Source organism: Ananas comosus, linkage group 8, assembly GCF_001540865.1.
Source record: "Ananas comosus cultivar F153 linkage group 8, ASM154086v1, whole genome shotgun sequence".
NCBI classification, from domain to species: Eukaryota; Viridiplantae; Streptophyta; class Magnoliopsida; order Poales; family Bromeliaceae; genus Ananas; species Ananas comosus.
The window spans coordinates 923,301-943,676 of NC_033628.1; the positions used below are offsets into that span (position 1 = coordinate 923,301).

The 20,376-nt window shown below is 41.3% G+C and overlaps 3 protein-coding genes across 7 annotated transcripts; 2 read left to right on the top strand and 1 right to left on the bottom strand.

Moving 5' to 3' along the window:
• LOC109713919 (mediator of RNA polymerase II transcription subunit 16) lies at positions 2,298 to 12,111 on the bottom strand. Of its 3 annotated transcripts, XR_002217206.1 has the most exons (17): positions 11,669 to 12,111; positions 11,370 to 11,438; positions 11,167 to 11,255; positions 10,643 to 10,755; positions 10,010 to 10,111; positions 9,693 to 9,777; positions 8,975 to 9,565; positions 8,131 to 8,752; positions 7,975 to 8,054; positions 6,824 to 6,906; positions 5,806 to 6,042; positions 5,217 to 5,394; positions 4,371 to 4,891; positions 3,863 to 4,039; positions 3,266 to 3,634; positions 2,578 to 2,793; positions 2,298 to 2,466 (listed from the first exon to the last, which is right to left on the bottom strand). XR_002217206.1 is itself a non-coding variant. In XM_020238215.1 (16 exons), exons 1-16 carry the CDS (start codon positions 12,010 to 12,012, stop codon positions 2,644 to 2,646), a joined length of 3,810 nt encoding a protein of 1,269 aa, XP_020093804.1. In that variant the 5' UTR covers positions 12,013 to 12,110; the 3' UTR covers positions 2,385 to 2,643. The 3 variants fall into 3 exon arrangements, 2 of the variants coding, with proteins under 2 accessions (XP_020093804.1, XP_020093805.1); XM_020238215.1 differs by having other exon boundaries at positions 2,385 to 2,793; positions 11,669 to 12,110; XM_020238216.1 differs by lacking the exons at positions 11,370 to 11,438; positions 11,669 to 12,111 and having other exon boundaries at positions 2,385 to 2,793; positions 10,010 to 10,115.
• LOC109713921 (protein STABILIZED1) lies at positions 12,583 to 16,307 on the top strand. Its single transcript, XM_020238217.1, has one exon. The coding sequence runs from the start codon at positions 12,660 to 12,662 to the stop codon at positions 15,804 to 15,806; it is 3,147 nt and encodes a 1,048-aa protein (XP_020093806.1). The 5' UTR covers positions 12,583 to 12,659; the 3' UTR covers positions 15,807 to 16,307.
• Positions 18,068 to 20,333, top strand: LOC109713603 (AB hydrolase superfamily protein YfhM-like). Of its 3 annotated transcripts, XM_020237741.1 has the most exons (6): positions 18,068 to 18,301; positions 18,378 to 18,595; positions 19,063 to 19,224; positions 19,519 to 19,754; positions 19,844 to 20,048; positions 20,096 to 20,333. In XM_020237741.1, the coding sequence occupies exons 1-6, from the start codon at positions 18,229 to 18,231 to the stop codon at positions 20,141 to 20,143; spliced, it is 942 nt and encodes a 313-aa protein (XP_020093330.1). In that variant the 5' UTR covers positions 18,068 to 18,228; the 3' UTR covers positions 20,144 to 20,333. The 3 variants fall into 3 exon arrangements, with proteins under 3 accessions (XP_020093330.1, XP_020093331.1, XP_020093329.1); XM_020237742.1 differs by having other exon boundaries at positions 18,070 to 18,301; positions 18,387 to 18,595; positions 19,844 to 20,333; XM_020237740.1 differs by having other exon boundaries at positions 18,077 to 18,301; positions 19,844 to 20,333.

A 20,376-nucleotide genomic window follows, 5' to 3' on the forward strand; every position in this document is an offset into this window, starting at 1 on the left:
TATATATTATAATACATTATTTTTATTATAAAATTATTAATTGTGCTATATTAATACATATTATTTATATTTAAATATTATAATAAATTTTATAATAAATTATATTTAAATATTAAAATAAATTAAAATTTAAAATTTAAATAAATTTAAAATTTAAAATATTATAATAAATTATATTTAAAATTTAAAATTTGTAATCTCAAAATTAAAGTTTATAATTTTAAATTCCACATTTTAAATTTTAAATTTAAATTTTGAAATTTTAAATTTTTGAAATTTTAAATTTGAATTTTATTTTTTTTCAAATTTAAATTTGATCTTAAATTTAAAGTTAGAAATTTAAAATTTAAATTTTGAATTTAAAATTTGAGATTTTAAATTTTAAATTTTAATTTCAAAATTTGAAATTTAAAAGTTAAAATTTTAAATTTTAAAATATAAATATAAAATATAAAAATTTAAATTCTAATATAAATAAAAAAGTGATAATATTATTAATTTTTATTTATAACTACCCACTTTAAATCTTATTCCATCTTACCTAACCAAAAGTTATTTTTCTTATTCCCAAAAATAACCCAATTTTCATCCACACGCAAAATTGATTTAATCCCCACTTATATCTCAATTTATACCTATTCCTGGAATACCCACTTTTTGCTTATCCCCGAACCAAACGATACCTATAGAAACAAATTTTATAATTTTATAACGTCATTTGTTAAGTGATCAGCATTTCGCTTTACATTAGCGGTTAAAACAACTCAATTTTTGAATCACAATGCTAGACAAATAATATCGAAAAATTATAAATTTAAGATTTGAAAAATCTAAATAGTCTAGATTATATTTAACCTACAGTATCGATCGTTTATTCAAATATTCTATTGTAGAAAACAAAATCAAAATGAACGATCGCGGTCACTTTAAGAAGTATTATAATCTAGCTCAGATTAAAATCATCCGCATTGCCTTTACTTCTTCTTTTTTTAAAAAAAAAATTCTCTGCATATGTCCACATGTAAATAAAAAAAAAATAAAAAAAATCTTATCAAATAAATATTTTAGTTTGATAATATATGATTATTATTTTTTTAATCCTTTGAATATTTTAAATCTAAAATTATGATCAGCACCAAGGAGGTAATGTGCTCCAACAATATGAACATGTCCAGGGTGGAAACTAATCTGAAAAGATTAATAAGTAATCAATCAATCAATCAATCAATCAGAGTTTTTGTGTGACTAAGTTATGACTCATTTCCTAGTCGAGTCACATGTGTACAGTAATAAGTGCTTCAGCGGACACAAAAATAATACACCGTACATCTCATTTCGCATACGGATATGAGATATCTTATACACTGTAGCTTATGCTTATCCTCGGAGGATTCTTTTTTTCTTTTTTTCTTTTTTATTTTTAAATCTTTGCACCAACACTGCTTTATTAGATGTTTTGTAATTTTCAAGCTACCAAACAAGAATCATGGGGCCGATGATGTTCTGCATGTTTTGGATTTTGTATGCAATTTTGTCCTAACTTAGGTGTGTTTGTTTGAATCCAGTTTCAGCTTTATCCATATGAGACTGGGCAAATTTTTTTTTCTTGAAAAAACTACTGTAGAATAATTTTATGGCCACATTAGAAGTTGTATGAAAAAATATTTAAAATAGGCTAAATTACAGAGAACTTTTTGTCAATACCCGCTTCCTCACTTTTTTTCCGCCTTTTGAAAATCTATATTTTACCCTCTCAAAAATTGAGAGATATTTATTTCGGCCATCGCCGTCAGTGTTTCGTTAAAATTTCATTAATATTCTATTATTATATATTTTTTTATATTCAAAATATTCTTGAAACCTTCATCTCAGATGCGCCTCTTCCTTCCTCGTCGACACCCTCGGCTGCGCCGTCTCACTCTCCACCGCCTCGCCCTCTCTTACCCCTGTCCGTGCCCCCACACACCCCCACACACGCCCTCGCCCTCCTTCACCACCTCACCCCTCTCCTCTGTACAGTCACCAAAATAAAGAGGCAAGAGAGTGCTAGAGGAGCGGGAGAGCAGGTGAAAAAAACGAAGTCAGAATTGCAATCGAAGGAGGCGCGAAGGGCTGAAAAGGAGAAGCTGCAGATGAGCAGAATTGAAGAGAGGATGAAAAAGATGAACAGTTTAGTCATTTTGTTATCAAAGTTAACACCATATTCTCTGTGAATATTTTTTATTTTTTAAGTAAACAAAGTATAAACTTTTAAATGACCGGAGACAAAAGTGAAAAATCAAATTTTGCCCGAAAAATTTTCTATAATTTAACTTTTAAAATGTTACTATTCATGTGCTTCGACCTTTTATAGTAGATGCAACAATGAAAAAGTTAGGAGTATGTGAATAACAACACTCTTTAAAAAGTATTCTACGCTTCTAGCTCGCCCCGGCAAACGTTTCTCCAATATATACACATAACAACCTACAGTTGAAAGGCAAAAATGCCCATCAGATATGAAGCAACAAAGAGAAAAAGAATAAGTATGAAGTTTGTTCTCTCGCCTACATATAAAACATAAAACAAAATTTTTACTCCTTTTGAGGCAGTGAAGAATAGCAAGACACAACAAAGGGCTCTCGCCCCGGCAAGTGTAAGCCTTCAAACAACTCGAATCCACGTCCCACCGCACATTGGACATCCGTGGGTCCACCTGCTGATCCACCACGCTTCGCGTTCATTCGCGGAACCTGCGGAACCTGTAGAACCTGGCTGAGCAAATGCACAGGTTTGCCGCAAACATCTAATGCACTGCAAAGAGAGGTCATAAAAAGAGAGACATTTATGGAACACACAGAATTCACGAAATACAGAGAATCTATGCAAATTAAAATAATCAGCAGTATGTTTTGCAAACGAACTAAAAGCCGCTCTTGAATCGAACTTCCGTTTCGACTTGTTCTTGTCCATCTAGAACAGATTAAGTTTAACCAGGCGAAATCCTCGGAATAAAAGATTCGAGACTGGTAAATCATGAGTAATGTATCACTAAATTGAGCCAGCTAACAGTTTCATGCAGACCTTCAAACTACATGGGCACTGAACTATCTTTAACATTGTGGCAGCTTATTTTACTTGATGTGGAAACTTTGGTGGAAGAAAGTACAGTGTCTTTTATGATATACTATTCAAGTAATTATAGGGCCGACACGGTTGGCTGAACCAATGATGCTGCAATTCCAAATTTGATAATATCAACTGGGTTAATTTCAGTCGAACTTACCTTGTACCATACACCTTCTAGGCCTGTCTTCCAAATAGCTGTGATGACATCTCTTCGGGAACCCATGATACCAAGATATGATCCAAGGCCGACAGAAGTCTTCAAACCAAATGCAGCATCTCTTTCTGACAACCTACGTTTCCTCGGCCAAAGGCTTTGAGACCCAGAATAATCATCATAAGCCTCTTCTACATTAGGCAAACCAGAAAGCTTTAGCTTTGGCATGTTATCTAGTGGGCCAAGATCGTCCGCATCCGACCAGGGCCCACCAAACATATTACGCCTGTGCCACTCTTCCGCTGGAGGATGGAGTTCTAACTCACGAAGTAGAAGTCCGGCAGCATCAGCACCTCGCGGCCGAGGCATATTCTGCATGCAGCAAGATAATTAAAGGCCTTAAAATTGAGGAGAAAATAAAAAACAGTAAGGGACAAAAGAACTCGGACAATATAAAGCAGATAGCTTGTATTGCAGGGCACTTGTTTCTGATCCTACAGAGATTAACTACAGTATGTGGATTAAACATCAGCAGCATGCATTTTTCCTACCAACAGCAAGATAGTAACACGGAAATTTGGAACAAAGTCCATGCTATACCTGCATATGTGGGCCGAGAGATGCTTCTACAACCTCAGGCAGCACGGTGTAGTTACCATCAATATAATGAAGCCGTATGATGATATTGCTAGCACCAACCTGAGAAGCAGGCAATGGGTGTTGCGAGCCAGCTGTCCTTCGACAGAGATCAACCAGTATGAGAAAGAGGACCCTCACCTGCACAGGTACATCAGTGTTAACATTTTTTTTTATTATTCTTTTAAATGAACTCAAAGCAGTACATGCTAGATGATATCTTCCATCAATCAAAAGATGCAATGAAATTTTCGAAAATCCATCAATGAGAGTTCTATATGTGCATTCAGAATAGCAATGATGCGGTGCTCCAAGCTGCCAGGGGAGCAACTGAGCAAGAGCATAAAATTGAGATTCCAACAAAGAATTGGCATGAGGGTCAAACTTCAAGGACTGTAGTTTTAAGTTGAAACCACGGTCAAACGACAGAGCAAAATTTGTGAATGAAATTGGCAATATATTCAATCATTACCTCCTCCGATGTGTAACCCTGACCTGCATTGCCGAAGCCCAATCTCACTGACTTGGCCGGAGGGCCTTCATCTACCCCTTTTGCTCCAGGAAGTAGTTGTCCAGCACGGATAGACTGTACCTCTTCCATTTTGGCAACACCTAAACTGGGTCTTGCTGCAATTCCGTTGTCCTCTAGTTTCCCATTAGCAATAGGCTGTACTTTAAGTATATTAGAATCCAAAGTCCTCTGTGCATTGATCATTATCCGTGATGATTGTCTTTTCCGGAAAAGTAAGCAGAAGAGTAATAATTGACATAGCCTATGAAGGAAATGACAGTCTCCAATGAGTCGAACAGCAGGTGTCCCAGGAAAAGTTCCCGTATTTATGCTTATAGGAATAAATGAAGATCGGCCACTAATTGGGTTTTGTGCGGCAGTCGAAGCTCCATCAGCATTGTTACTGATCTTAGCAATGGCGCCCTGTACCCACTCTTGCATTTGAGAATTACCAGTCGCACCCGTAACTCCGCTTTGAGTGCCTGAAATTTTCAGAGTAATCAGATAATGCAGTCATCGTCTTATTAATTTCTGATTTACCACAATAGGAACTTGAAAGGCCAAAACAACATAATATGAATTTGCTGATTTAGGACTACAACATGGACTAAAGAATTCATAGAAAAGAAAACACCAAAATAACGGCAAGCAAAATCCAACTTATCTTTGTCGATAAATGCGAAAAGAAATGACTTAAGAAATTTGTTTCTTAACCACTATAATGAATCAAAAGGCACTGAACAGTTGGCTTACTGGCGGCATGCCATTTAGCAGGATTCCATTTAAGATGTATTATCAAATACTGACCTTGATTGGTTGATGGAGACGAAGAATTATGAGGTGGGCTAGTCACCATATTCCTTGTGCTCCCTGTGCCAGCAGATGCTCCTACAGCATGACTAGCCAAAGTACGGCAAAAACTTGCATACCTTCGTAAACGCGTAATGAAGTGTGATGCTAGATCAAGAATTGCATCGACATATGCCTGGATAAGAATTGAGATGTAAAGAACCATTCGTCCAAAAGGAAACAAGAGAAAAATCCACAAGACAGTCAAAAACAATCTTGAAAAGCTGAAAAGTACCATAAATTTTGTATTTTCATCGTTAACAAAGAAAATAGCACACAAATTCAAGAATTCATGACAAAGCAATGTCTATTTCACAGGTAAGACTGCAATGTTTTAGCCTTTTCATTCGGTATCTTCTATCAGCCTGCAATAGGATTGGTAATTCAGACTGAAACAATAGCCACACACCTTCTAGACTTACACCTAAAGCCTAAAGCCTAAACCCTAGACTTACACATCCTATCACCTGCAAAACGAATAATATGAAATTACCCAACTAAAAATTCTTGTAATAGTAAGGGTGAAGACGAAGCAGCTGATATAAACCTGGATGCTGGGAGCTAATGCAGGCTCCACCATCATTTTGTCAGATTCAATGCTTGATAACATCTCGCTTGAAGCCTGCCAAGGCTCAGCTAACAAAGTCGAGGGGTTTACAAGAGCAGATTCAATTCCCTTGCCCAACATGTCAAGTAGTAGTCTAGCTTGCATATCAAGAACAAGTGCTCGAACATCTTGAGCATTTGTACCTTCCAAAAGCCGGCACTTAATCCTATCAAGGTTCTGCACAGCATCAATAAAAAGATTTAATAAAGCAATAGGAAACAGAAATATTTCACAATATAAGACTTCAGGATACAGTTTCTGTACCGGTACCTATAAGTAAAATGTGCGCAAATAAAAATCTCACAACAAAGTTGTGTTACTGTGACATAGTTATTTCCAATTTTGATAAATTACAGTAATAAAATTGACAAATTAGGTATCAAGAGTGGATTTGCAATATTTCAATGTCCTGCCACTACACAGAACTGATGACATGATAAAATAAAATCAGCATACTTGATCCAAATCCAGTGAACATTTCGAAAAAAATCAGCACTGACACAACTCGTTCATGAATGCCCTACAACAGTTACTATTTTTTACGGTGTTGCAAGATTGCAAGAAAGCCATGGAGACATACAGCTACTTGATAGACGAGCATAAAAGTAAATTCTTGGAGTATTCAACTATAGAAATAGGAGCGACAGTGCATAGAGAGATTAAGCAGCAGTTGGTAGTCTGTATTGGGAAAGAATGATGCTCTCTAGACAACGACAATGACAATCACTTATCACAATATGTAAAATGAAACTAGGCTACACTTCTCCAAAATTATTCTTCTCAAACAAAGCTGTACTCATCATACAAGAGCAAGAAGACTATCTATAACAAAAAGGTTGTCGGTTGAAGCGTCCAGAGTCTCCTCATACAACAAAATAGAATTCAATAACATCATATATTTCCCAATGGCTCACAAGAACAAACAATGCAAACTAAAAATTGAGTAAAGAGCACCTACAGGGCCATGTTGCTGCCTATGCTGTGTAGACGGAAGAGAATGGAAGTCCGCATCCAGGACAGCAATAACACTGTTAAGTGACACTAAAACAAGGAGGAAATCAACAGACAAAGGAAACAACCAGTGAATAATGAGCATCTACTAACATTTTATCGACAATATGAAACTAACGCTATACATTCGTATTACAAGTTAACAGGAGCTATATGCAAACAAAGAAACATTTTAAAAGCAAAAAATTGTTGTCATGGAAAATCCACACCAATATCTAAGTAGATCAAGGCAATTAATAATCACTAACAATAGAAGAGGCAGAAAAACTGGAACTCCGGAAGCACAAGTGAATAGAAAGTAGCAGTGACAAAAAAACCATCCAATGGCTGTTGATTCCGTACTAATGCAAGATTGACAAGAACATCCATGCACTTACAAGCATTCATTCGAAACTAGGATCCTCTATAAAAAGGAGCAATACGAACACATGGCCAAACAAGTAAATACTACCTAACACCACGTTTGAATAAAAGTAGAAAATGAAACTCTCCTCTGCCATTACACCAGAACCAACTCTCTTTTACTATTACACAATAACAAGGTACTGGATTTTCCATTAAATCAAATTGAAAGAGCTTGCAAATCAAATTCTTCAAGACGGCAAAATTGTAGGCTCGAATTACTGAATCTTGACAGCCCATTAAGGATAAACAGAGGGATCACACCCTTTCAACTCCCCAACAATACAATACATCCTTACGAAAGAAGTACGCAAGAAGATCCCTCCCTATTATGATGAAAAGTAACGAGAGAAAAGGGAGGCTAAGAAGAAGAAGAAAAGAGAAGGGCGGTATTGGGTTGGGGCCGATAGTTGGAGCAAAAGAATTACAAATACTGGCGAATCATTAGAATTACTGGTCCTTCCGTCAAACAGTTAACTTCCCTCAAGAAAAAGTTATCTTTTCAACCAGTCCGCAAAACAATTTTTCATAAAGGAGCTTCATTTTTCTTGCCAATACCTTTACTGCTATTTTCTAATTTCGCCTCATAACAAGCAGAGTGACTTGTAATACATAAACAGACTGATGTGCTAACCTATGATAGCAGTAACACCTACGATCTTCTCTACATCACAAAAGAAAGATGACTTTTCTTACCAATACCATCTTCTGCAGCACTCTGCGTACACCCAACAGCATCCCACCAATCCACGCCAGCCAGTAGACTCCACCAGAATCTGCAAAGGTGTGACCATTATGAAGGAAATATAAATCAATATGAACGTGTGCAGATGTGCCTAAAGCTCTGCATACCTATCTGCAATTGCACGCTCCCACATCGCTGAGCTAACTCTCGAATGTGCAATAGGAAGAGCAGGAGGAAGAACACGAATTATCTTTAATATAGTGCGATCCTTGACAGTGTCATGCCAAACAGAAGCCAAGCAGCAGCTACTTGATGAGAAAGCAGGTGTAGCAATTGTTGAACCAACATTGACATGGTAGCTCTCAATTTGATTAAAGTCTGGACCAGAGAAAATGTGGACTCCTCCTCGAAGGAAAGCAACAGCAACCTCACCACCATGAGCAGAATAAACTATTTGAGCAAGCTGTCTAACATCATTTGGCAGATCATACGGATCAAAACTCAGCCTAGTTGCCCTCTCAACACTGCAGTCAGATGAATTTCGTTCGTCTGATACTGTTGGCGCAGATGCAATTGCTTGAGGATTCCTAAGCTCATCAGTTGGTGGAATGCTTTTATTAACTCTAGTCTCCCAAACAGTTTGCATGGGGGCTTGTCCACCAAAACTACCAGAGGGATTGCCAAATATTGGATGAAGAACAACAGGTTGAAGAGATGATTCCCAACACTGAACCCTCCACCCCGTAATTGAAGGTCCTTCGTCTGGATCATATGGAGACATATACTGCCCTGGAGAAAGAAAGATTGTTTAATTGTCTGACATTTTCCGTATAACAAACACAAGACACAAAAAAGTAACAGTACACAAATGAGACATGAAATGATCAACAAGTATATGCAAATTACTGCAGAAAAACAAATTACGAACAAACAACATGATGAAGACAAATATTAGAATTTCAAAATAGGGCACAAATTATTATTGCAACAGCACCTGCAATATAAGTTTACCTTCAACTATTACGACAGCAATGACTGACCCACCATGAGTAGGATCAAAAGCAACTGCGGTAACCCCAGAGCCCCATGTTGTCGTGGTAGCAGATTGGGCAGCAGTTTCAGGACTCACATATGCTGAAAAATTCGAAACAGGTGAACAATGTATCGATGCAGCCTCAGTTATCTCGTGATCTGGCTTCTTGCCTTGCATTCCTTCAGAACCTAAGTATTCTTGCAAGCTAAATAGATATGTTGCTAGAGGTGCAAAACCAGTCCAGGAAGGAGGGCTCAAATATGGAGGAATGGAGCTCGTTGTACTAATCTTTGCAGTTGTCTGGAAACCATTTCCAGGGCCAGGCATCACCTCCCAAACCACTACAGTAGAGGGATTTACAAGTGGGACACCAGCAACATGAAGAGCCCCAGATTCAGTAATAATTGCATCAGCAGCCATTATACCACTGGGTCCAGCACCTAGAAGTCCTTTGCTCGTTGAGAACCATCTCGGTGCTGACCCATTTTGAGAAGGCCACTGTGCCCAGTGAAGCTGAACAGATCCAGATGAAAAAACTGAACAAATACAGAGAATGTTCGGCCATCTCACTGCAACAAAGAGATAACAGGAGATATGAACATAAATAAATTCTTTTCTTCATTTTTTTTTCCTTTTTCATTTGATTATGTTTCTTTTGTTAAGCAAATTCGTTCGACATCATGAAGGAATACGAACCTGAAATTTGAGACTGCCGTGGAAGAAACCTTTCCTCAAAGGACTTCGAGTTGGCGGAAGTGCTAGAGTTTGGGAGAAATCTATACTGCAGAAATAATGAGAAAATTAATTTAGCAAGAGCAGCATTGCACTGTGCACCTTTAGTCCTTTGCAAACACATGCACGTGCGCGCGCACAAACAAAACAAGAAAAAAAGAGGCAACGCACGTCAAATTATATAATCTAAAAAAAAAAGGCGAAAACAGTATCTGACTGAAAAATGCCAGAATGAAATTATCTAAAATGGAACTATCACAAAAGATGAGGTAAAGTAATACCGGAGTCATTCCTGACAACCATTTGGTCACAACAGCAAGATCCTGTCGCCATTCATGCTCGCATTGCCAGCAGCTGGCGTCGCGTACAAGATTAATAGGGCCCTGACTCCAATTGGATAGCACGTTGAAGAATATACCACGAAAGAGCAATACAGAATCCCCCCAAACAAAGGATAATCAGTGAACCACAGGAAGGATTCGCCATAATAAAAAACAGAAGAAATTTTATTTCCTTTATCACTATATATATATATAGACCTAGGCTGGAATACTATCAATAGCACTAAGCATTTGGTGCTATTAGGTTTTCGGCCCTTGGATTGAGAAATGTATGGTTAGGATGATATGGGCTTCCTAGGATTGAGTAAGTTATTGGTTTAATAGTATAATCTAACAGGTGAAAATAGTCAAACGGTTAAATCTAATGGCGGAAAACTTGATAGCACCAAATACTTTGGGCTATCGATAGAATCCCAGCCGGACTATATATATATAGTTTTCTTGAATGATCGATAGCCGGTCGATTAGTAAGAAGGAAAAACAAGCAAGTATTTCAGAAGAAGTCAGCGTGACAATAGGAAAAAAAAAAAAAAGAACATAGCTCTTATGGAGCTTATTAAGTAAGAAATATACTTGAGAAGGCTGAGTCCATATTGTGATTCTCCCATGAAAATTTGCAACTAGCAAGGCACGGGGGCACGACCGAGGAGACCATTCAATGAACTGAACAGAGTCACGTGGAGAGTCTGTTCAATAAATAACATAATCAGCACGAATTGAATTCCAAGAGAAGAATGCAAAAATGAAGGGTCATTATTTTAGCCTCGAAGTCTAAACATATAAGCATCAACGGAGGCTATCATCCAGGCTGTCATAAATAAGTGATAAATAATAGAGTGCTCTTGTCGGGAATCTCAAGAAGCAAAGAAAAGGACTAAACAACAAAAGTTAAATGAGGAAAGCTGGCCCCAAAAAAATAGAAGAGAAGAAGAAAAGTACAGTCTAGCGAAAGGTAAGACAAGCTTAGAGGCAGAAAGATGCAAGGAAAGAAAGCAAAATGAACCATATTTTTCATAACATCTAACAAGATGATCCTCATACTATCGTAACTTTCCTTTCATGATATTCTACTTCACTAGTAAGTGATAAATGTTTACCTGCTCTCACGTTAAAAACGGCACATTCTGTTGGCCTCTCGGGGTTCAAGATGTGAATTGGGATCCAAAAAGGCGGACTTGCATTCGAGCTGAAAAGGTTGCTTCTTTATTCACCAATTCAGCTACTTAAACAATCTAAAGAAATAAGACCAAGCATGCACTGCTTTTTCTAGAGCATAAAATTAGCGAAAAAAAGAACGAACCATGGTATCCTCGCGCAGGTCTCCGACGCACATGCGATGGCGTTCAGCTTCCCACACCAAGCAACCGCACTGCCAAACAAGACTAATTTAAGAGGCCTGTAACTTTTAATCCGAGAACAACCCTAATTTACTACTCATCCAAGCTACAGCAAACCTAGAACTTCAGGTTTCGTAAACAAAGGAGGGAAAGAAGGAAAAAAAAAAAAAAACCTAATCTTTGCTGCCATTTGCCATCAAATTCCCAAAAAATCAACAGTTATCATCGGAACAACATCAAGATCCCATCGAAAGGGGAGAACCTGAAGTTGCGGCAGAGCTCGGGGACGCTCATCTTGTGGCGGAGGCTCGCGGGCGGCTGCTTGAGGCGGATACGGAACACCGTCGCGGGGGACGGCTTGGGCCCGCCATCTCCGCCTCCTCCTCCTCCTCCGTCCATCGGGTGATCCCCTTCCTCGTCCCTCTTCTCCGCTCCCCTATCCACCTCCCCTACCGCCTCCGCCGCCGCTCTCTCCGGAACCCTACCCTCCCTCCCTCCTCCTCCTCCTCCTTCCGCATCCGCCGCCGCCGCCTCGGGGGTGTGGTCTTTAGGGGGTAGTGGGGAGGGCGAAGGGGCTGGGGTTGGTATTGGGGTGGAATTGGTCATATGGGAGAAGAGGGCGTGAGAGGAGCACTTAGATCATTTATAGCGACGGGTGGGTGGGCGCGAGAGAAAGAAAGAGAGAGAGAGAGAGAGAGAGAGAGAGAGGGGGAGGGAAAAAGAAAGAGAGAAAGAGAGAAAGTCGCCCCAGTGAGGGAGACAGCAACCACTGTGCGGGAGGGTGGGGGGGAAGTGTCTGTGTGTGGGGTTCCGCGTGGACGAAGAGAGGAGAATGGAACAAGAACAAGCGTTGCGCAGTTCTTTGGTTGCTATCGAATACTACGGCCCACTTATGCCCATACATAGAGCGACGCGGCCCAGTAAAAATAAATTTACGGCCCAAAACCAACTCACCGACTTNGCGTTGCGAACAAGAACAAGGTAAGAGGAGAGAAGCAGGTGCGCCTTGGGGTGTGTGTCTGTGCAGTTCTTTGGTTGCTATCGAATACTACGGCCCACTTATGCCCATACATAGAGCGACGCGGCCCAGTAAAAATAAATTTACGGCCCAAAACCAACTCACCGACTTATAAACCGGGCCGGACTCGCATTCCGAATAAAATAAGATCCGTTTGCGTTTTTTTTTACGCCTCTTGCGCTTCATCTCTTCCCTTCGTCGCGAAGGTTGTGCGGCTCGACGCTACCCGGTAGCCATGGTGTTCGTCCGAACCCTCGACGGGAAAACCCTAACCCTAGACGTGAACCCTCGCTCCACCTCCCTCCTCGCCTTCAAGCTCGCCGTCGAGGCCCGATCCGGCGTCCCCGTGCATCTACAACGCATCTTCCTCTCCTCCCGCCGCCTCTCAGGCGCCGCGTGCGGCGGCGGCGGTGGAGGTGCCGGCGCCGGCGCTGATGATTCGTCCGTCACCCTCTCCGACCTCGCCGTGGGAAGAGGCTCGACCCTAGCCCTCCACGTCCCCTTCCTCGGCGGGATGCAGGCCCCCGCGGGGCCATCGCGCCCCGCGCGCTACGACTTCCTCAACTCCAAGCCCCCGCCCAACTACGTCGCCGGGCTCGGCCGCGGCGCCACCGGCTTCACCACGCGATCCGATATCGGCCCCGCCCGCGCCGCCCCCGACCTCCCCGACCGCTCCGCCGCGCCCGGCGCGCCCCCCGCCGCCGGTGCCGCCACCCCCGCCGCCGCCGGCGTCGGTCGAGGCCGCGGGAAGGGCCCCGGCGAGGAGGAGGAGGACGAGGAGGCCGACGACAAGGGGTACGACGAGAACCAGAAGTTCGACGAGTTCGAGGGCAACGACGTGGGGCTCTTCGCGTCGGCCGAGTACGATGAGGACGATAAGGAGGCCGACGCCGTGTGGGAGAGCATCGATAAGCGCATGGACTCGCGGAGGAAGGATCGGAGGGAGGCGAGGCTGAAGCAGGAGATTGAGAAGTACCGCGCCTCAAACCCTAAGATTACCGAGCAGTTTGCCGATCTGAAGCGCAAGCTCGCGGATCTGACTCCCGAGCAGTGGGACAGCATCCCCGAAATTGGGGATTATTCTCTAAGGAACAAGAAGAAGCGGTTCGAGAGCTTCGTGCCCGCACCCGATACGCTTCTTGAGAAGGCTAGGCAGGAGCAGGAGCACGTTACTGCCCTCGATCCCAAGAGCCGCGCGGCCGGAGGAACGGAGACCCCCTGGTCGCAAACTCCTGTTACGGACCTCACGGCTGTCGGAGAAGGTAGGGGCACCGTTCTCTCGTTGAAGCTGGATAGGTTATCCGATTCCGTATCGGGATTAACCGTGGTCGATCCGAAGGGCTATCTAACCGACCTCAAGAGCATGAAGATCACGAGCGACGCAGAGATTTCAGATATCAAGAAAGCAAGGCTCTTGCTTAAGTCGGTGACGCAGACGAACCCTAAACACCCGCCCGGATGGATCGCGGCTGCTAGGCTGGAGGAGGTTGCTGGAAAGATCCAGGCGGCGAGACAGTTGATTCAGAAGGGGTGCGAGGAGTGCCCTAAAAATGAAGATGTGTGGCTGGAAGCTTGCAGATTGTCAAGCCCTGATGAAGCAAAGGCGGTAATCGCTAAAGGAGTGAAGGCTGTGCCCAATTCGGTGAAGCTTTGGTTGAAGGCTGCACAGCTGGAGAGCACTGATCTGAATAAGAGCCGAGTGTTGAGGAAAGGGTTGGAGCACATTCCGGATTCAGTGAGACTGTGGAAGGCTGTTGTTGAGCTCGCCAATGAGGATGAGGCCAGGGTTCTCCTCCAAAGGGCTGTTGATCTGTGCCCTCTTCATGTTGAGCTTTGGCTTGCCCTTGCGAGGCTGGAAACTTATGATCAGGCGAAGAAGGTGCTTAATCGGGCTAGGGAGAAACTCTCCAAGGAGCCTGCTATTTGGATTACTGCAGCAAAGCTTGAGGAAGCTAATGGTAATATACAATCGGTGGTGAAGGTGATCGAGAGAGGTATAAGGTCATTGCAGAGGGAACGTCTGGAGATTGACCGGGAAGCTTGGATGAAGGAAGCGGAAGCTGCGGAACGTGCAGGGTCAATTTTGACTTGCCAGGCCATAATTAAGAGCACAATTGGCATTGGTGTTGAAGAAGAGGACCGGAAACGAACTTGGGTTGCTGATGCCGAGGAGTGTAAGAAGCGCGGTTCTATAGAGACGGCTCGTGCAATTTATGCGCATGCGCTCAGTGTCTTCCTGACCAAGAAGAGCATATGGCTTAAAGCAGCACAACTCGAGAAGAGTCATGGGACTAGGGAGTCTCTTGATGCGCTGTTAAGAAAAGCAGTAACCTATGTGCCGCAGGCTGAGGTGCTATGGCTGATGGGTGCGAAGGAGAAGTGGCTAGCAGGTGACGTGCATTCAGCTAGGGCAATTCTTCAGGAAGCGAATGCTGCAATTCCTAACTCGGAAGAGATCTGGTTGGCTGCTTTCAAGCTCGAATTCGAGAACCACGAGCAGGAGAGAGCAAGGCTGATTTTGGCCAGGGCTCGGGAGAACGGAGGAACCGAGAGGGTGTGGATGAAATCTGCCATTATAGAGAGAGAATTGGGGAACACAGCTGAAGAAAGGAGGTTGCTAGAGGAAGGATTGAAGTTGTTCCCTTCATTTTTCAAGCTGTGGTTGATGCTTGGACAGATGGAGGACCGACTGGGTCATGTGGAGAAAGCAAAGGAAGCTTATGAGAATGGGTTGAAGCATTGCCCTAATTGTATCCCTCTTTGGCTATCGGTTGCTAGCTTAGAGGAGAGGATGGGAGGTCTGAGCAAAGCCCGTGCTGTTCTCACTATGGCCCGAAAGAAGAATCCTCAGAATCCGGAGCTTTGGCTTGCGGCTATTAGGGCCGAATCTAGGCATGGGAACAAGAAGGAAGCTGACACTTTGATGGCGAAAGCATTGCAGGAGTGCCCGACAAGTGGGATATTGTGGGCGGCTAACATTGAGATGGCTCCGCGTCCTCAGCGCAAAACAAAAAGTGCGGATGCTCTCAAACGGTGCGATCATGATCCGCATGTCATTGCGGCTGTGGCAAAGCTATTTTGGCAGGATAGGAAGGTTGATAAGGCAAGGAACTGGTTAAATAGAGCAGTTACTCTTGCACCTGATATTGGAGATTTCTGGGCCTTGTACTATAAGTTTGAGCTTCAGCATGGCAATGAGGATATTCAAAAGGATGTCTTGAAAAGATGCATTGTAGCGGAGCCGAAGCATGGTGAGAGATGGCAAGCGATCTCCAAGGCTGTGGAGAACTCTCATCTACCAATTGAAGCCCTTCTTAAGAAAGCAGTGGTTGCACTGGGTAAAGAAGAGAACTCGGTTGTTGCAGATGGCATCAAGTCCTGAGTTCCGTTGATTGTCAGCAGGTATTTTCGCTGAGAACTAGAAGATTTGGCACGGGTGTCATCGACTCATGTTGTATTCGAATTTCCAGCATCTTCAAGTAGCACTTATTAGTCCTTTATTCTAAGAGTTTATTTTAGAACTTCCTCTTGGAAAACTTTATGCAGCAGAGAGTTTTAGCAATTGTTAAGGGTGATGTTCATTGGGAGCTATACGTTGGTTTTAGATCTACTCTTTGCTTGTACCTTGTTCAATATAATGCTTTAAGTAGATATTGCTGATTATAACTATTTTGACTAGCTTGTTACACTGTCCTGGCTAGGATAGGAGCTTTCATTAGTGCTCTCATAAATAAGTTGACCTATTTTGGTACTCCTATGATGTCGAAATCTGAAGCTTTTTTCCTATATTTTTGGTACTAGTTTGCATCTTTTAGTTAATTCCTGTGTAATTAAATGCTGCACATTTTCTTGTATGTGTATAAAATGGTTGCTTGATGGCTTATTCGGATGTCTATTATGTTGTTTTAAATGACATATTTTATTTGTGAATAAATCCATTCTAGAACCCCATGATGTTTCAAGTAATTTGGATTTTCATGATTTGCATGGGAGAAGATGAGGACAAGCCAACTTCTGAGTTTTGACATTGCGACATGCCTTTTGTTTTGTTTCTTCAAATATGATCTGTTCTCTTTAGCATGGGCTGCTAATTGTGTTGAATTTTTTCACATACCGTGAGCCCTTATGGCATCTTCGAATTATATTCCTCTTTTTATGTGTTTTTAAGATATGGCATGAATATATTATCTCCTTTGAAATGTTGATCTTTACGCATGATTATCGTGTGGAGCGTCAAGAAGATGCTATGCTAAGCATAAAAATGGAAGCAAGAAATGAGTCACTGGTGTACAAGGCTTACTGCTTTGAATAATTTAGGACTTGTAATGGCAGGATAGTCCTCCTATGTGTATCTAAAACAGTTTTTAAGGTATGGTAAATATATCAATTAGATAATGTTATGTTGACAATTGACAATTTAGTCCTTCCTATTGTGGTAAACTCCTCGAGCAAAGCTTGTTTCAGACATCGATCCCAAAAGCACAGATTGAGCTTGGCTCGTTTACTTCATGAGCAAGCCGGATCCAAGCCAAACAACGTGCTAAGCTTGAGCCGATTGTGATCCCGGAGGTCTTTTTGACACCGCTAGCTGTATTAAGCTGTGTTCTTGACCAACAACGAAATTCAAATCATAATTGAATTGAGGTCACTGAATAGCTTAGTTAAAATCGTTATCAGTGTCTGTTGTAAATGGTAATTATGATACCTTAAATTACCATACCTTGTGGTTGACAGCACATATGAACAGATATATTGTGAGATAACGAACTTCGTCGCGCTTGTATTTTCTTTTTTTTTTCAATTTCCATAAATGATATATTTTCTTCTTTTTTTCAATTTCCATAAATTAGTAGTATCATTCATTTTTGCGCTTATCCTTGTTATGACATAGTTGCCTTAAAATATTTTTTTTTAAAGAATCTGCAGATGCATTGAACTTTGGCATGCTTACTGATGATGTCATTTCTCACATCATGTTGTGTTTCTTGTGATTTCAATCAAATGTTTCTGGGCCGCATGCTTTACCTTACCCTTCATTGGATGTCTATGAGATGAAGTGATAGCGTAATGCATGACCAAATGCATCTTCCTGGGGAAGGATCTATATTTGCCTAAGTAATATGCCTGTGCATCATCTGGTGGTGTGGACCATAGCATTATCTTGACTATCCTGCTTAGATTTTGCTTGGAAATGGACAAATGTTTTGCACACAACAGGTGGCTTCCAAAGTACAGTTTACGACTCAAATTTTGAAACTCGCTTCTTGGTTTGGATATGTAGTCCGAAGGATCTATTGTTGTATGTAAAATTGTTTCATCAATTGTATTAAGAGCATTCCCTTATGAGAGGTTGTGAGTGGTGATACTGCTATTGGAGATATCACCAGTGTAAATAAGTAGGCCAACCTTTCCTTGATGGCTTGGATTTTGAAACAACTTTTATATTATGAGAAGCAGTAAGAGTTTTATTAAATAAGCAAAAATGTGTGATTTAATTGCATGGAATTAGTTGTTGTTGTTTGGACTCTGGAGCTTAAATGAGATATTGGTTCTTAAAATGGGGGGTACCCTAATCCTCATTAGTACAATAATAATATGTAGAAGTGTCAATGAAGATACTAATTTTAAGCAGCTCTATTAAAATAGTCTTTTCGGAAAGTATAAAATATTACAAAAAGTAAAGATGCTGCATCCACTAGTGAGCCCCTGGTTTTACCTTTTGTTTATCTTGTATTTATTGGTTAGCAACCTTTCCATCAAAACTAAATCCAACACCTAGTGATAAAGAAGCAGAGATCAGGAAAATGGAGCAAGAGTTTGAGCACACTTTCCTAAAAATCAGAGGTCTCAACATCCACATAGCTCACAAAGGAGAAGGTTAGTGTATTACAGAGTATCATTCTCTCTTCCAATTGTTCTCTCCTCGCTTCTTACTTTGTATCTGATGTGGTAGGGGGATCGGGCACTGTGGTGTTCCTTCACGGCTTTCCGGAGATATGGTACTCGTGGAGGCACCAGATGGTCGCAGCTGCGGCCGCCGGCTTCCGAGCCATTGCCCCCGACTTCCGCGGTTATGGCCTCTCTGACCAACCGCCGGACCCGGCAAGCGCATCTCTGGACGATCTCGTCACCGACCTCTTCGCCATCCTCGATGCTCTCTCTATCTCAAAGGTGACAATTTTTCATCGAATCATGAATTCGTGCTAAAGTTCAAGAAACAATTGGTCACTGTACTTGTCGTCGTAAAGTTTCATTTGGCTCGGCTCACTTATCTTGAATAGAACCACTCCGTTATACTCGTTAAGTCGGGTTGAAAAGAGTGATCTGATAGTTGATTTAACTATCACATCATCTATGATCGCTAGCAATAACATGACAATCAAATCAATTGTCACATCATCTCTTTGTTAGATAATTTGAATGGAGTTCGACAGAATAATCCGATTAAAACAAAAGTTAGAAATAAATTTAACGTTTAGTGACTTAATTGCAATAAACTTCAATGACCTAACTGATGCTTTATGATAAGTAGAGTGATCATCAATATCTTGACTTGCCCAACTTTCTTTCCAATTTGTTTAGCAAAATTTTCTATGTGAGATTCTTATTTTGGTCATGATTGCTTTGCTGGGTGAAAGGCTTTCATAGTTGGGAAGGATTTTGGAGTGAGACCAGCTTATCAATTTGCCATATCGTACCCAAATCGTGTGTGTGGGGCTATAACTTTGGGCATACCTTTCTCTATCACTTCTTTCTCCTCTGCAGTAAAATCGCCGGGATTCTACATATCAAGATGGCGGGTAAGAAACTCAAAACTATGCTATTTTTAGTATTGTTACTGTTTTTCCATTCTTCTAAACATAAATTCTATGTCATTCAAAAGTCGTCGACTGGACTTTTCTATTCCTGTTTGTTGGTAGCTGACGACTATCCAGGTCAAATGCGAAGCGCACATTCTTAAGAAAGAAAACAAATCTCGGTAATTCGTCAAGAAAAGATAGAAAAATGATAATAATACCAAACGAAGGGCTACGTTTGATACACAAATTGATTCATCAAACAACTGCTGCTATGATTTGTTGTTTCTTCAATAGGAGCCTGGGCGAGCAGAGGCGGACTTCGGCAGGTTTGACATTAAGAGGGTCGTGCGCACCATTTACATTCTCTTTTCTCGGAGCGAGATTCCTATAGCCGAGGAGGGCCAAGAGATCATGGACCTTGCAGACTCATCGACTCCTTTACCTGCGTGGTTCACCGATGAGGATCTCGCCGTCTATGCTTCTCTCTATGAGAAACCAGGCTTCGCCTATCCACTCCAAATGCCTTACCGGTAACTGTAAAACTCTAATAGTTCGTAACTTTTATTATATTAGTTCCCGAGTTAAATTGCACGGAACTCTGGGTTGCTTTTCTGAACAGGGTGTCGAAGACGCTCGGAATCACGGGCGAACCGAAAGTCGAGGCCCCTTCCTTGCTGATCATGGGAGAAAAAGATTATGTCTTGAAATTCCCAGGGATGGAGGAGTATATAAAGAGTGGGATGGTGAAGAAGTTCGTACCTGACCTGGAGATTGTGTACATACCTGAAGGATCTCATTTTGTTCAGGAGCAGTTCCCTCAGCAAGTGAATCAACTCATCATCACTTTTCTCAAGAACCACTCCCTCAGCAAGTGAATCAACTCATCATCACTTTTCTCAAGAACCACTCTTTACCATAATAAAATTCGGAATTCTTAGTTACAGATATATATATATATATAGAGAGAGAGAGAGAGAGAGAGTTGAGCTGGAATACTATTGATAGTATTTGACTTCTTTTGCTATCAAGTTTTTAATCTTTAGATGAGAAATTGTTAGGATGATATTAATCTCTTGGAGTTAAATGATCCTTCTATGGTTGAGTGGTTCCTACTGGGTTATAATAATCAAATAGTTAGAAATGATCAAAGGA